This window comes from Pteronotus mesoamericanus, unplaced genomic scaffold (assembly GCF_021234165.1).
Source record: "Pteronotus mesoamericanus isolate MK-2021 breed Mesoamerican mustached bat unplaced genomic scaffold, CSHL_Meso_final contig_64, whole genome shotgun sequence".
In the NCBI taxonomy this organism is placed as follows: domain Eukaryota; kingdom Metazoa; phylum Chordata; class Mammalia; order Chiroptera; family Mormoopidae; genus Pteronotus; species Pteronotus mesoamericanus.
The window spans coordinates 5,278,033-5,293,696 of record NW_026555224.1 but is presented as its reverse complement, the minus strand read 5'-3'; the positions used below and the strand labels follow the sequence as shown (position 1 = coordinate 5,293,696).

General features: G+C 38.6%; 1 protein-coding gene across 1 annotated transcript in view; it reads left to right on the top strand.

Annotated features, from left to right (window-relative positions):
* The window catches only part of LOC129076783 (phospholipid-transporting ATPase ABCA3-like), a 242,139-nt gene that overhangs the window by 73,910 nt on the left and 152,565 nt on the right, over window positions 1-15,664 (top strand). Inside the window, exon 11 of the mRNA XM_054580937.1 lies at window positions 13,379-13,508. Within this exon, the coding sequence (XP_054436912.1) occupies window positions 13,379-13,508 (130 nt within the window). The remainder of the gene's footprint in view (window positions 1-13,378; window positions 13,509-15,664) is intronic.

Sequence of the window (15,664 nt, the reverse complement as noted above, 5' to 3'; positions counted from 1 at the left end):
TCATAAACAGATGTGGTACCTTATCAAATGCTTTTTCTGCATCTATTGATAGGATCATGAGGTTTTTGTCTTTCCTTTTGTTTGTGTGATGTATCACATTTATTGATTTGCAAATATCGAACCATCCTTGCATCCCTTGGATGAATCCCACCCGATCATGGTGGATAATCTTTTTAATGTATTGCTGGATGTGATTTGCTAATATTTTGTTGAGGATTTTAGCATCTATGTTCACCAAACATTTTGGCCTGTAGTATTCTTTCTTTTTTTTTTTTTGGTTTTTTTTTTTTGTTTTCTTTTTGTTTTTCAAATTGCTATTTATTGTACATACATTTTATATCCTCACTTTCCCACTTAATGCTATATTGGGAGCATTTTCTCATTTATCTATTCTTTTTCCCTATGCTTTTATTTATTTTTTCCTCTTTTATTTTTTTTAAATACATTTGTCTCTGCCTATGCCCCACCACTTTCCCTTGCCTCCTTCCTCCTTCCCTCCCTCAGCTCTTCCCCTTTGGTTTTGTCCATGAGTCCTTGCTATATGTTCCTTGACTTTCCTCTTCCCTTCCCTGTCCCTGCCCCCCCTCCCTCCTTCCCTCTTGTGTCTATTGATTTCTTTTCCTTTCAGCGTTGCTGGTCATATTTTCCTTGCATCTTTGTATTGTTGGTTAGGTTCTGCTTATAGGTGAGATCATATGGTATTTGTCTTTTGCCCCCTGGCTTATTTCGCTTAGCATAATGCTCTCCAATTCCATCCATGCTGTCGCGAAGTTTAGTAGTTCTTTTTTTCTTTCTGCTGCATAGTATTCCATTGTGTATATGTACCATAATTTTTTGATCCAATCATCTCAGTTGTGTCTTTACCTGGTTTTGGGATTAGAATGATGATGTCCTCATAAAAATATTGGGAATCTTCGCTTTTCTTCGTTGTTTTGGAATAGTTTGAGAAAGACAGGAGTTAGCTCTTCCTTAAATGTGTTGTAAAATTATCCTGTGTAACTGTCAGTTCCAGGGAGTTTGTGTTCTGGGAGTTTTTTCATTACTGCTTCAATTTCTCTAGCTATTATCAGTCTGTTCAGGCTTTCTGCTTCTTCTTCATTCAATGTTGGAAGGTTAATTTTTCTAGAAATTTGTCCAATTTATTGAGGTTTTTAAATTTCTTCACATGTAATTATTCATAGTTATTTCTTACAGTCCTTTGTATTTGTTGTTATTTCTCCTCTTTCATTTTTTTTTTATGATGAGTTTGCTTAAAGGCTTATTGATTTTGTTTCTTTTTTCAAAGAACCAACTCATGGAATGACCTTTTGAATTATTCTTTTAGTCTCTATGTCATTCAGTTCTGCTCTGATCTTGATAATTTCCTTCCTTCTACTTGCTCTGGGCTTTGTTCCCCACCCCCTCACCCAGTTCCTGAAGCTAGAGGTTTACGTTGCTTATTTGAAATGTTTCTATCTTTTAAGGTAGGCCTGTATTGCTATGAATGTCCCTCTCAGGACTGCCTTCCCTGTTTCCCATTGGTTTTTGACTCCTGCGTGTTCTTTTTCATTTGTTCCTAGAAACTTTTTTATTTCTTTTTTAATTTCATTATTGATTCATTCATTGTTTAATAGTGTACTACTCAGTCTTCATGAGGTGACTGTTTCTGAGTTTTTTTCCTTGAGGTTGGTTTCTAGATTCAAGCCCTTGTGGTCTGAGAAAATGATTGTTATGATTTCAGTTTTCCTGAATTTGTTGAGGCTTGTTTTGTGTCCTATCATGTGGTCTATCTTTGACAATGTTCCACATGCATTTGAGAATATGTATTTTGCTTCTTTGGGATGAAAGGTTCTATAAATGTGAGTTAAGTTCTTTTGATCTAATGTGTCATCAGTTTCACAGTATCCTTGTTGATGTTTGTTTGGAAGATCTATCCATATTAGAGAGTGGAGTGTTAAAATTCCCTACTATTAGTATGTTGCTGTTCATATCTTTCTTGAAGTCCTCCAAGATTTTCCTTTTATATAGGGTGTTCCTATGTTGGGTGCATATATGTTTACAATGTTTATGTCTTCTTGGTGGATTCTTCCTTTGAGTATTATAAAGTGTCATTCTGGGTCTCTTTTTATGACCTTTGTTTTGAAATCTATTTTGTCTCATATAATTATTACTATCCCTTCCTTATATCCTTGTCCATTTGCTTGGAATATTTGTTTTCCATCCCTTTAGTTTCACTGTGTAGGTCCTTTGTTTTGTGGTAGGTCTCTTGTGGTAGCATATATGTGGGTCATGTTTTCTTATCCATTTAGCACTCCTATGTCTTTTGATTGGGGCATTTATTCCATTTACATTTAAAGTTATTATTGATAGGTAACCTATTCATTTTTTCCCCCTGTACCTGTGATCCTCTCTTTCTCACTCTTTTTCTTCATATTCTTAAAGCAGTCCCTTTAGCATACCTTGTAGTGCTGGTTTGGTGGAGGTGTATTCTTTTAGTCTTCTTTTGCCTGAGAAATTCCTTACTTCACCTTCCATTTTAATTGAGAGCCTTGCTGGGAAGAGTAGTCTTGGCTGCAGACCCTTGCTCTTTCATGACTTGGAATATTTCTTGCCATTCCCTTCTGGCTTGCAATATTTCTGTTGAGAAGTTAGCTGTGAGCCATATCAGGGTTCCCTGGTATGTTACTACCTGTTTCTCCCTTGCTGCCTTTAGGATTCTCTGTCTTTTGATTATTGTCATTTCAATTATTATGTGTCTTGGAGTGGGCCTCATTGGGTTCCTGTTGAATGGGGCCCTCTGTACTTCCTGGACTTGTGTGTTGTTTTCTCTCCTCCAAGTAGGGAAGTTTTCCATCATTACCTTTTCAAACAGGTTCTCTGTCTCTTGTTTCTCTTCTCCTTCTGATAGTGCTATTATACAGATATTATTACATTTCAGGTTGTCCTGCATTTCCCTAAATGCCTCTTCCTTTTTTTTTAAAGTCTTTTTTCATTTTCTTGCTCTTTCTTGGAGCTTTTTTCTACATTCTCCTTTTGCTCACTGATTCAATCGTCTGCTTCATCAACCATGCTTTTGATCCCTCTACTGTGTTCTCAATTCAGAAATTGTATTCTTCATTTTGTCTTGCCTCTTATTGATAGTTTGTCTTCCTTTTTTTTTTTTTTGTGCTGATATAGTTTGCAATAAGTTCCTCATAGTTTCCTTGTAGTTTTTGGTCATTCACTTTGAGCTTACTGAGGTCACTGAGCTTCCTTAGAACCATTGTTTTGAACTCAATATCTGATAGTTGACTTGCCTCTATTTCATTTAGTACTCTTTGTGGGGATTCCTCCTTTCCTTTCAATTAGGTGATGTTTATTTTCCTTCCCATTATTTGTGAGACCCTTCTTCTTTGCTTTTGCTTCTTAAATTGATCTGTCTTGACTCCCTGACTTTGTTGTGTGAACTTCTCTTGTAGGAAACAACTTTTTTTTCTTTCTTTCTGTATCTACCTCTGGTGATATCAGCTGTTGACCCCATCTGACCTTAGGCAGTGTTTAACAGATTACCAGGAAATGCTATCTGTGTCTGTCTTCTCCAGTTGTTAATCTAGTCACTCTGCCCTCAGCAGTTAGGGTAGGGCAGAATCCCTCCTTGGGGCATGACTACTGTGTCATTCCTGCTGCTGCAGCTCAGTGGAGTGGTGTGTCTGCGCAAGATGACTACTGCCACGTGCGGGGGTAGTCAGCACCAGGATTCCCCTGGCTATCTATCTGTTCTCTCACCAATGCCTCCGTTGCCACATTCTCCTAAAGTGTCTACTGACCACTCTGTGTCCCTTTTAGCCAGGGATCTACTATCTGTGACTGCTGCTCTGTACTGAGCCATTGGACTTGCCCAACAGCAGGCCGGGCCGAGCCTACTGGGAGCATGGCTTTGTGCCCTTTTGTGTTGCTGCCACTCGGGGGAGTGATCTGCCTGAGCAAGATGGCAGCTGTAGAATGGGGTATGTGTCAGCATCCAGAGCTTGCAGTCCACTTGGGAGTTTTTTCTCCCAAACCTCCTTTTCCAGTCTCTCCTCAGGCAGCTCCAGCTCACTCTGCCCCTGCCTCCATTGGAGACCAAGGAAAGTGGCTTCCACTACAAATTTTTGCATTGACCCTTTAAATGGCTCTTTTTGTCTCCAGCTGCCTGTCTTAGGCAGAGAGCTCGCTGTCGCTTTTCACAGCTGGCTGCTCTCTGTGTGCTTCCTGTGCTTCAGCATCATAGGCCATCCCTGCTTATGGTTTAGACACTGCTCTTCTCAGGGGGATTCAACTGGCCATTCAATGTCCCTCTGGCGCTGCCGCCCATGGATGCCTAGCCTACCTTCTCAAGCTTCTACTGCACTCCTTACCAGTTAGGTTGTTCTGAAGCCAATTTGTCTGTCTGAGAGTTTAAGGCTCCCCTCTCTCTGTTCTTCAGTTGTTTTCCAGGTGATTTCTCCACAATTTAGTTGTAAGTCCAGATTGGTCTTGGAGGAGGTCATGTGACTTCCACTTAGTCCTCCCCCATTTTGAGGTCCTGTTAATGAACTCTTTTAGTGGGTGTTTTTTTTTTCTGGGAAGTTTATTTCACTTTGCAATCTTTTTTTGGGGTTTTTTTTTGTTTGTTTGTTTGTTTTAGTTTTTAGAAAAGGAATGGAGAGAGAAAGAGAGGGAAACATCAATGTGTGGTTGCATCTTGCTTGCTCCCTACTGGGGACCTCATCTGGAACCCAGGCATGTGACTTACACTGGGAATTGAACTGGCTATTCTGTGGTTCACAGGCTGGCACTCAATCCACTGAGCCACACCAGCTAGGGCTCACCTTCATTTTTAAATGATAGCCTTGCTGGATATAGTCTTGGTTGCAGATCTTTGCTTTACATTACTTTAAATACTTCATGCAATCCCTTCTGGGCTGAAGTGTTTCTGTTTGAGAAACCAGCTGGCAGCCTTATTGGAGCTCCCTTGTAGTTATCTGTCTGTTTCTCCCTTGCTTCCTTTAAGGATCTCTCTTTGTCTTTACGTTGTTATTTTAATTTTAATGTGTCTTAGTGTGGGTCTCTTTGGCTTCCTCCTCTTTGGATTCTCTGTGCTTCCTGAGCTTGTGTAAATTTTTACTTCACCAGGCTAAGGAAGTTTTCTGTCATTATTTCTTCAAAAAGTTTTTCTAACCTTTGCTCACTTTCTTCTTCTTCTGGTATCCTTATGATGCATATATTGTTGTTTCATATTGTTCCACAATTCCCTTAAACCATCCACATTCTTTTTTTCTTTTGTAGCTCTGTTTGGATATTTTTTCTACCTTGTCTTCCAAATCACTGGTTCAATCATCTGCTTCATCTAACCTACTGTTTGTTTGTTTGTTTTGTTTTGTTTTTTATTTATTTATTTATTTATTTTTAAAATTTTATTTTAATTTATTTTTTCAAATACATTTGTCTCTGCCTCCCCCGCACCACTTTCCCTTGCCCCCTCCCTCCTGCCCTCCCTCAGCTCTTCCCCTTTGGTTTTGTCCATGAGTCCTTGCTATATGTTCCTTGACTTTCCCCTTCCCTTCCTTTTCCCCGGCCCCCCTCCCTCCTTCCCTCTTGTCTCTGTTGATTTCTTTTCCTTTCAGTGTTGCTGGTCTTATTTTCCTTGCATCTTTGTATTGTTGGTTAGGTTCCGCTTATAGGATCAAAAAATTATGGTACCTTTACACAATGGAATACTACGCAGCAGAAAGAAGAAAAGAACTACTAAACTTCGCGACAGCATGATGGAACTGGAGAGCATTATGCTAAGTGAAATAAGCCAAGGGGCAAAAGACAAATACCATATGGTCTCACCTATAAGCGGAACCTAACCTACTTTTTAATTACTTCTAGTGTATTCTTCATTTCAGATATTTTATTCTTCAGTTCCAACTGGTTCTTTTTTTTAAATTTTATTTTAATTTATTTTTTCAAATACATTTGTCTCTGCCTCCCCCCCACCACTTTCCCTTGCCCCCTCCCTCCTTCCCTCCCTCAGCTCTTCCCCTTTGGTTTTGTCCATGAGTCCTTGCTATATGTTCCTTGACTTTTCAACTGGTTCTTCTTCAAGGTATTTATGTCCTTTTTTTATGTGATATAATTCCCACCAAGTTCCTTATAGCTCCCAAAAACTTCCTTGTAGTTTTCACTAAGTTCCTTGATCATTCTATAACCATTACTTTGAATTCTATGTCTAATAAACTGCTTGCCTCAATTTCAACTAGCTCTTCTTCTGTGGATTCCTCCTTTTTTGTTAAGGGGGGCATTGTTTCTTTGTTTCCCCAGTTTAGCTGACTCTTTTTGTTTCTTTCCACATATAGATAAATCTGGTTTGACTCCCTGTCTTTGTGGGGTAGCCTTCTGTGGTAGGTGTCCCGTGGGACTTAGAGGTGTAGTTGTCTTGATCTCCTGAGCTGGATGCCGTAGAAATGCCCCTTGTGCAATTGATGTGGGCCCTGTTGTGTATTTGGGTCTTGAGTTTGTTGGCCCTTTCATTGGTGTGTTATCCTCTCTGGCTGGCTGACTGAGAGGCTCAACCCCCAACACATCTTGTATGCTGTTGTACTGGTGCTGATAGAACAAAGCAAAATAACACAGAAAACAAAACCCATAGAAGCAAAAAAAAAAAAAAAAAAAAAAAAAAAAAAAGGAAAATCAACAACAACAGAAAAATCAGTGATGAAAGAGCAATTATAAAAGTGAAAAGAGAAATAGAATATGATAAGAAAAACAAGAATAAGTTAAAACCAAAGTAAAGAAAAATAATTATGAGAAGAGGTAGGCAAGGAAAACAGTAAGAGTAAGGGATAGCAACAGGGAATTGCCACAAGACAACAAATAAAGGGAAAAAATAAAATTAAAAAAATAAGAAAAGGAAGAAGGCAAAATGGAGTAAAAAATGGAAGAGTAAAATATGAGATTTGAAAGAAAAAATAGAGAAAAATAAGAAAAAATCAAAGAAAAAGTGATATAAAGCCATGCTTTATAAAAACCAAAGGAGAAAGATTGAGGGAGGGAGAGGGGAGAGGGGGCAAGGGAAAGTGGTGGTGGGGGAGGCAGAAAAAAATGTATTTCAAAAAATAAATTAATTAAAAAATAAAAAATAAATTAAGAAAAAGAAAAAAATAATGAAAAAATATGAAGTGGCATTTGTCTCTGCATAGTTTAGTGCTTACATGCTGGGTTCTCCCTCTGGATACAACTCTGATGTCTGGCGTTAGTGTAAGCCAACATCAGAGGCTGTGCAGTCTAGCTCTAGGCAGCCTGTTCAAAGCTACAAGAGATCCACAGTCTGTGGCTATCTCCTTCCAGCTTGGCAGTATCTGGAATGGGCCTCACTGTCCCGAAAGTCTTGTTTTTTTATCAGCACAGGGCCCAGCACAGGGTGGGCCAACTAATGACCAAAGGAACTGCTAGAACTTGCTTCTCCCTGCTTCTGCCTATGGTCCTGGAATTAATTTTAGTCTAGCCACTGACACATCTTTTTCTGAGAGGGCTTCTGGTGGAATTGGGAGGATGGGGTCCCTGCATCCTCTGTGGGAGCTGCCATTCAGGCTTAAGGGAAAATGGTGTGTGTGTTCCCACATGTCTGCTCCACATGTCAAAGTCTGTCACAGATCATTTCCCTCAACTTGGCAGGGTGAATGCTCTAGTAGGATAGTGGGTAGGGCCTCTAAAGTCCAGAGTCGGGGCCTGCCAAACCAGGGTGGTGTTCCTAGGCTCTCCCTTGAGGTGGATGTGCCAGTCTGGTTTCTGGAAAAATGTAGGGAATAGCCATGTCCTAAAGCCAGTCTGCCTATCTTGCTGTCCCCTCAGCAGAGGATTAGATGTCAGTTGGGGGAAAGTAAGAAAGAAAGAAAAATATTTTTTAATTAAAAATAAAAATATTTTTTATTATTGTTCAGTTACAGTTGTCACCATTTTCCCTGCCTTGCTCTCCCCTGCCCCGCCAAACATAGTCACAAAGACAATCCCCACCCCATGTCCTTGTCCCCTTTTTTATGGATATGTTCCCCTTCTATACCCTGTTATCCCTCCCCCCATCCCTGTCAGTTTGTTATTTGTCTCTGGTTATTTTTTTTTTTTTGCTTATTTGTTTGTTTTGTTTATTAGGTTCCACTTGGTGAGATGATATGGTATTTATCTTTCACTGCCTGACTTATTTCACTTAGCTTAATGTTCTTCAGTTCCATCTATGCTGTTGTGATGGGGAGGAGCTTCTTTCTTTCTGCTGCATACTATTCCATGTGTAAATGTACTAGTTTTTTAAATTAATTTATTTTTCCAAATACATTTGTCTTCACCTTCCCCCTACCACTTTCCTCTCCCCAGCCCTCTCCTTCCCTCAATCCTTCCCCACTTTGGCTTTGTGCATGAGTCTTTGCTGTATGTTTCTTGACTTTCCCCTTCCTTTCCTTTTCCCCTGCCCACCCCTCCCTCCTTCCCTCTTGTCTCTGTTGGTTTCTTTCCCTTTCAGTGTTGCTGGTCTTCTTTTCCTTGCATCTTTGTTTTGTTGGTTAGGTTCTGCTTATAGGTGAGATCATATAGTATTTGTCTTTTGCCCCCTGGCTTATTTCACTTGGCATAATGCTCTCTAGTTCCATCCATGCTGTCACAAAGTGTAGTAGTTCTTTTTTTCTTTCTGCTGAGTAGTATTCCATTGTGTAAATATACCATAATTTTTTGACACCATCATCTACTGATGGGCATTTAGGCTGCTTCCAACACTTGGTTATTGTAAATTGTGCTGCTATGAACATTGGGGTGCGTAAGTTCTTTTGAATTGGCATTTTGGGATTCTTATAGTCCCAGCAGGGGAATCACTGGATTAAAAGGCAGTTCCATAGTTTTTTGATCTGCTCATTTATTGATGGGCATTTAGACTTTTTCCAGCATTTGGCTATTGTAAATAAGGCTGTTATGAACTTAAGGGTTCATAGGTTCTTTTAAATTGGTGATTCAGAATTCTTAGGGTATAATCCCAGTAGTGGAATTGCTGGATCAAAAGGCAGTTCCATTTTTAGTTTCTTCAGGAAATTCCATACTGTTTTCCATAGTGGTTACACCAATCTGCATTCCCACCAAGAGTGTACTAGGGTTCCCTTTTCTCCACAGACTCGCCAGCACTTAATGTTTTTTGATTTGTTTTTGATGGTCATTCTGACTGGTGTAAAGTGGAACCTAACTGTGGTTTTAATTTGCATCTCTCTGATGGCTAGTGTTGTTAGGCATCCTTATATATATCTCAGGGCGCTCTGTATGTCCTTCTTGGAGAAGTGTCTGTTCAGATCCTTTGCCCATTTTTTATTTGGATTGTTTGTTTTCCTAGCATGGAATTTTGTGAGTTCTTTATATATTTTGGAAATCAAAACCTTGTCTGAAGTGTCATTGGCAAATATGCTTTCCCTTATGATCATTTCACTTTTTATTTTGCTGATGAATTCTTTAGCCATGCAGAAGTTTTTTAATTTGATGTAGCCACATTTGTCTATTCTTTCCTTGATATCCCATGCCCTAGTGGAAATATCAGTGAAAGTATTGATATATCAGATATATGAAATTTTCCTGCCTATGTTCTTCTTTAGCAATTTTATGGTGTTACAACTTACATTATATTTTTTATCCCTCTTCAGTTTATTTTAGTACATGATGTAAATTGGTGGTCTAGTTTCATATTTTTTCATGTAGCTGTCCATATCTGCCAAAACCATTTATTGAAGATACTATTTTTACTCCATTTTTTGCTCCTGCCCCCTTTGTCAAATATTAACTGACCATTGAGATTTGGATTTATTTCTGGGCTCTCTATTCTGTGCTATTGATTTATATATCTGTTCTTATGCCAGTACCAGACTGTTTTCATTACCATGGCCTTGTAGTATGATTTGATATCAGATATTGTGATCTCTCCTACTTTGTTCTTCTCTCTCAAAATTGCTGTGGCTATTCAGGGTCATTTATGGTTCTGAATAAATTTTTGAAATATTTTTTCTATATCTGTGAAATATGTCACATATTGGAAATATTACTTCCAATATTATGTTGAATAGAAGTGGTGAAAGCAGACACCCTTATCTTGTGCATGTTCTTAGGGGGCAAACTTTTAGTTTTTCCTGTAGAGTAGTATGTTGGCTGTAAGTTTCTCATATATGGCCTTTATTTTGTTGAGGTATGCCCCTTTTATTCCTATTTTGCTAAGTATTATCATAAATGGGTGCTGCTCTTTTTCAAAGGATTTTTCAACATCTATTGATATGATCATGTGATTTCTGTTTTTCTTTTTGTTTATGTGATATATTACATGTATTGATTTGCAAATTTTGTACCATCCTTATGTCTCTAGAATGAATCCCATGTGATCATGGTGTGTGGTCTTTTTAATGCATTGCTGGATGTGGTTGGCCAAGATTTTGTTAAGGATTTTGGGCTCAATGTTCATCAGTGATATCGGTCTATAGTTTTCTTTCTTTGTTGTGTCTTTATCTGGTTTTGGAACTAGGATGATGTTGTCCTCATAAAGAGAATTTGGGAATCTTTCCTCTTCTTGGATTTTTTGAAATAGTTTGAAATAGATTGGGGTTAGCTCATGCTAAGTGTTTTGTAAAAATATCCTTTGAAACTGTCCAGTCCAGAGCTTTTGTGGGCAAGGAAAGTTTTAATTGCTACTTCAATTTCACCAGCAGTTATGGGTATGTTCAGGCTTTCTGCTTCTTCTTGATTCAGTTTTGGAAGATTAGTAGTTTCTAAAAATTTGTCCATATCACCTACGTTTTCAAATTTCTTGGCATATACTTGTTTGTAGTAATTTCTTATGATGTTTTATTTCTGCAGTATTGGTGTAATAGCTCTTCTTTCTTTCCTGGTTTTATTAATTTGGGTCCTCTCCTTTTTTTCTTCATGAGTATGTTTAAAGGTTTGTCAATTTTCTTTACCTTTTCAAAGAACAAGCTCCTGGATTTATTGATCATTTGAATTCTTCTAGTCTCTATGTCATTTAATTATGCTTTGATCTTGATTATTTCATTCATCTACTCACTCTGGGCTTTGTTTATTGTTGTTTCTCCATTTCCTGTAGATGTAAGGTTATATTGTTTATTTGAAATGTTTCTATCTTTTTGGTAAGCTTGTTTTGCTAAGAACTTCCCTCTCACGACTGTCTTCACTGTGTCCCATAGGTTTGGCACTGTTGTGTGTTCCTTTTCATTAGTTTCCAGAAACTCTTTACTTCTTCCTTGATCTTATTATTAACCCATTCATTGATTAATAGCATGCTATTCAATATCTACAAATTTGAGTGTGTTTGTGTTTTTTCCTTGAGGTTGGTTTCTAGTTTCAAGCCCTTATTGTCTGAGAAAAATTCTTGGTATTATTTCAATTGTCTTGAATTTGTTGAGGCTCATTTTATGTCCCCTCATGTGGTCTATCTTTGAAAATGTTCCATGTGCATTTGGAAAGAATGTATATTTTGCTTCATGGGAAGAAATGTTTATATATATATATATATATTTATTTATTTATTTATTTATTTATTTATTTATTTATATTCAGTTAAGTCCATATAATTTAATGCATCATTCAGTTCTACAATATCCTTATTGATATTTTGTTTGGAAAATCTATCCATTGTTGACAGTGGGGTGTTAAAATCCCCTACTATAATTGTATTGCTCTCTGTATCTTTCTTGAAGTGTTCCAAGATGTTTCTTATATATTAGGGTACTCCTATATTGGGTGCTAATATTTTTACAATGTTTATCTTTTGATGGATTCTTCCTTTGAGTATTATGAAGTATCTTTCTGTGGCCTTTCTTTTTATGGCCTTGTTTTGAAATCTATTTTGTCTGATATAGTATAGCTATCACAGATTTTTTTTTCCTGTCAATTTTCTTGGAATATTTTTTTCCAACCCTTCATTTTCCATCTGTGCAGGTCCTCTGTTCTGAGGTAGGTCTCTTGTAGGCTGCATATGTGTGTGTCATGTTTTTTTATCCATTCAGCTACCGTATGTCTTTTGATGGAGCACTTACTCCATTAACATTTAAGTTTATTATTGATAGGTACTTGTCATTGCCTTTTACTCCCTTTGTATCTGTGTTCATCACTCTCTCACTCTTTTTCTTCATCTTCTTAAAGCAGTCCTTTTAGCCTTTCAGTGCTGTTTTGGTGGAGGTATATTCTCTTTTTGTTGTTGTTCAATTACAGTTGTCCCCATTTTTCCTACATCACTCTCCCCTGCCTTATCCACCCCAACCTCCCACCTTGAATCCCTGCCCCATTGTCTTTGTCTGTGTGCATTATACATGTTCCTTGATGACCCTTCTTCTTTCCCCCATTTTCCTCCTCCCTTCTCCCCTCTCATTATTGTCAATTTGTTCTTTATTTCCACATCACTGGTTCTATTTTGCTTGCTTGGGTTTTTTTGTTGATTAGATTCCCAGCTTCAGGGAATTAAGTGCTGCATTTTAGACACAGGCACTTAAACATTCATCTAAATAGAGATTTTAAATAAGCAGTTTCCCGAGCCTGGTGCTGAGGTCTAGGGAGAAGATAGAATGAGGACACCTAGGAAGGAAAAAACCACTGCCATTTGGGGTAAAAAAGAAAGGGCGTTTTCTTTTTGTTACACAAGATATTTTGTCTTTATGCACCATCAATGGCATATATTGGAAGGAACATACACTTTAACTCTGAATGAGTTGAATGGGGTTGAATACCAACTTTCCCATTTAAATACTGTTTCTTAATATGTTTTTGCTTCATTTTCATTAAAAACTTAACCAAAATTTTCTCAATAGTTTTTATAGTGCCTGTTGCTGCTTCAGCTAAACAAATATTTATATACCACCTCTACTTGAAGGCATCTATGTTTTCTTAAAATTAAACCTAGTTATTTGCCTGGAAAACTTACCACTCTGATGGGTTCAAGAAAAATTATGATTTTGTAGATTACTAGGTACTTGTTTGCGAAAGTGCTAATGATGTGCTTTCCATATTTTTGCATCTCAGCAGAAGCATTGATAGTCTACACATAAGAAATTTGACATGCCTAGGTATGTAGTTTTCAATAGGCAGTTCTTCAAATGAGGGCAAAGGCATTAACTGAAAAAGATTGTGGCATTGTCAACCTCAAGATGGTAATAGAAACAAAACAAGAATGGATGATATTGCTCAGGGGATATTTATAGATTTACTGTGAAATTCTAAAACTTTCTTTATGCCCTCAAATATCTTTTCCTTTCATAGTTTTGTCTTTCTTGCATTTTTTTCCCTCATCAGATTATATGGGATTGTTTCTTCTACAGATAGTTCATATGAATGCTTGTTTTCCTAAGTGATAGGTATAAATAAAATTAGTATCTTGGGTTTTTTTTTCTCACAGGAATTCCAAGTGCAGAATACTACCAAGGTGGCTGTAAAAGACTTGTCCTTGAATTTATATGAGGGTCAGATAACTGTTCTTCTAGGACATAATGGGGCAGGAAAATCCACTATTCTATCTATTCTCTCAGGTATGTATTAAGTTCTGTTCAGAGGGTGTCCTCACATAGGCATTGTAGATTAAGTTTACAAGACTTTTGTGAACCCTCTTGACATTAACAGTTCAGTTATTTCAGTGATATGTAAAGTTATTTAGTAATACTCTATCTTTTAAAGTTGTAAATAATTTCATATGAGAGATACCAAGTGTCAGATTTTGCAAAGACATCAAAGTGGCCATTGTAAACATGTTCAAAGAACTAATGGAAACAATGTTTAAAGAAATAATGAAAAGTATGAAAAAAATCTCATTAAGTATGAAATATTAATAGAAAAATAAAAATGTTTAAAAATCAAGTGGGAATTTTGTAGTTCAGAAGTACAATAAGTACATGGTGAAAAATTGATTAAAGAATCTCAGCAGTAGATTAGGCTTGTCAGAAGGGAGAATTAGTAAAATTTAAGCTAGGTTGACAGAGATTATACAGTCTGAATAGCAGGGAAAAAAGAATTAAGAAAAATTAACAAGATGGCAGTGGAGTAGGTAGAAGTTATACTCACTTCCTCCCTGGACCAAAATGGAATTCCAACTAAATTATAGAACAATCAACTTGAACAACTAGCTGAATATTAGCTGAACAGAAGTCTTACAACCAAGGATTTAGGGAAGAAACCACTTTAAGAATGGGAGGAAGGGCAGAGAGGCAAAGAGGGCTAGCCCCGAACCCATGTGTGGCCATTGGGAATCAGGAGGAATACCTCAGTGGCAAAGGTCCCCCATGAGGAGTATAACTTTGCATTGGGCTTTTCAGAATAGAGAACCAGCGGTGGCAGGAGGATCCCACATAAAACCTGGCTGGGAAAACCAGCAATAATTTTGTCTTTCATGGAGAGAGAGGAGTCTGTTCAAAACACAAGCACCCTCTAAAAGGTCCAATGCACAAAATCTTATTTGCAGCCACTCATCCCAGGCTCTACTGGAGAGAGCACGGTTCAGAGCAGACTAGAGTGATGCAAGGAGAGGCTGTGTTGTGAGGCTTCAGGGAGAGAGCTGGAGGGACAGCCATCAGGGTCCCTGTTCTGAGTCCCTCTCCTACACTGCCCACAGATGCCATCTTTCCTGGGTCAAACATCTCCCTCCATACAGCATCAGCCTGGAGGAATGCAATAGTCTGTCTGCTCCCTGCTGCCCCATTCTGTATATCTGAGGTCCTGTAGTGTAGACTTTTTTTGTAGGGCTTTTGAGGAGATCTGGACATACTCGGGGGGCGGTGTCGGAGACTGCATTGTGTGGCTCTGGGGCAAGGGCCATTCACCCTCCCCCATGTACACATGACCAGCACTGCCCACACACACAAAATCTACTAGCCTTATCCTCCTGATTCCCAGTGGCCCTGCCCTGCTGAGCTTATGCCCTGCAGAGAAGTCAGCTGGCTATCTCCAGCCTTGCCACTGCCAGCATGTCCCCATGATGCAGACTTTCATGGAAGGCTCTCGAGGATATCTGAGCAGAATTGTGGGAGACTCAGTTGTGTGGCTCTAGAACAGAAGCCATTTGTCTGTTGCATGCCCTACCAGCACCACAATTCCTGTTCAGAGCCCTCCCTTTACATGGGCAAATCTTGGTCTGTTTGATCCTGATGAACTCTGCTAGCCTCACCTTGATGACTCCCTGAGACCCTACCTCATGACAAAGGTCCATATGCATTCAGCAGGTAGTGGGTGGCTTCAGTATATCTGGGGCTTTTGCTGAGTGACCTCAGACCTAGTAGTGACTTCAAGTTTAAATATGTATCAGTCTAGTGACCACAACTCACCCCTACCTGGTGACTCACTGAAAATGTGCCTCATGCAACTAATATACTACCAGAAGCCATTTCAGTAACTGATCATAACAGGCAATCAGCAGGCAGAAGTAGATGTTAGGCTGCCTTGGGTCTTTTGCTGACATGCCCCTGGGATTGGTGCTGCTGGACGCCAGTCTTGGTACACAGCTTGGCCTCTCACTTGCACACCCACACACTGCAGAGGCAGCCAAAAACTGTGGGTCACTATAATAGTACCCAAATGATAGCTGTGGGCCAATTACAGGCAGCACCTGACATTGAACTATGTCAGAGTCATAGCCAAGAAGTCCCAGAACCAATACACCTGGTGGCAAGCTTCAGACCACATAGAGCATGACCCA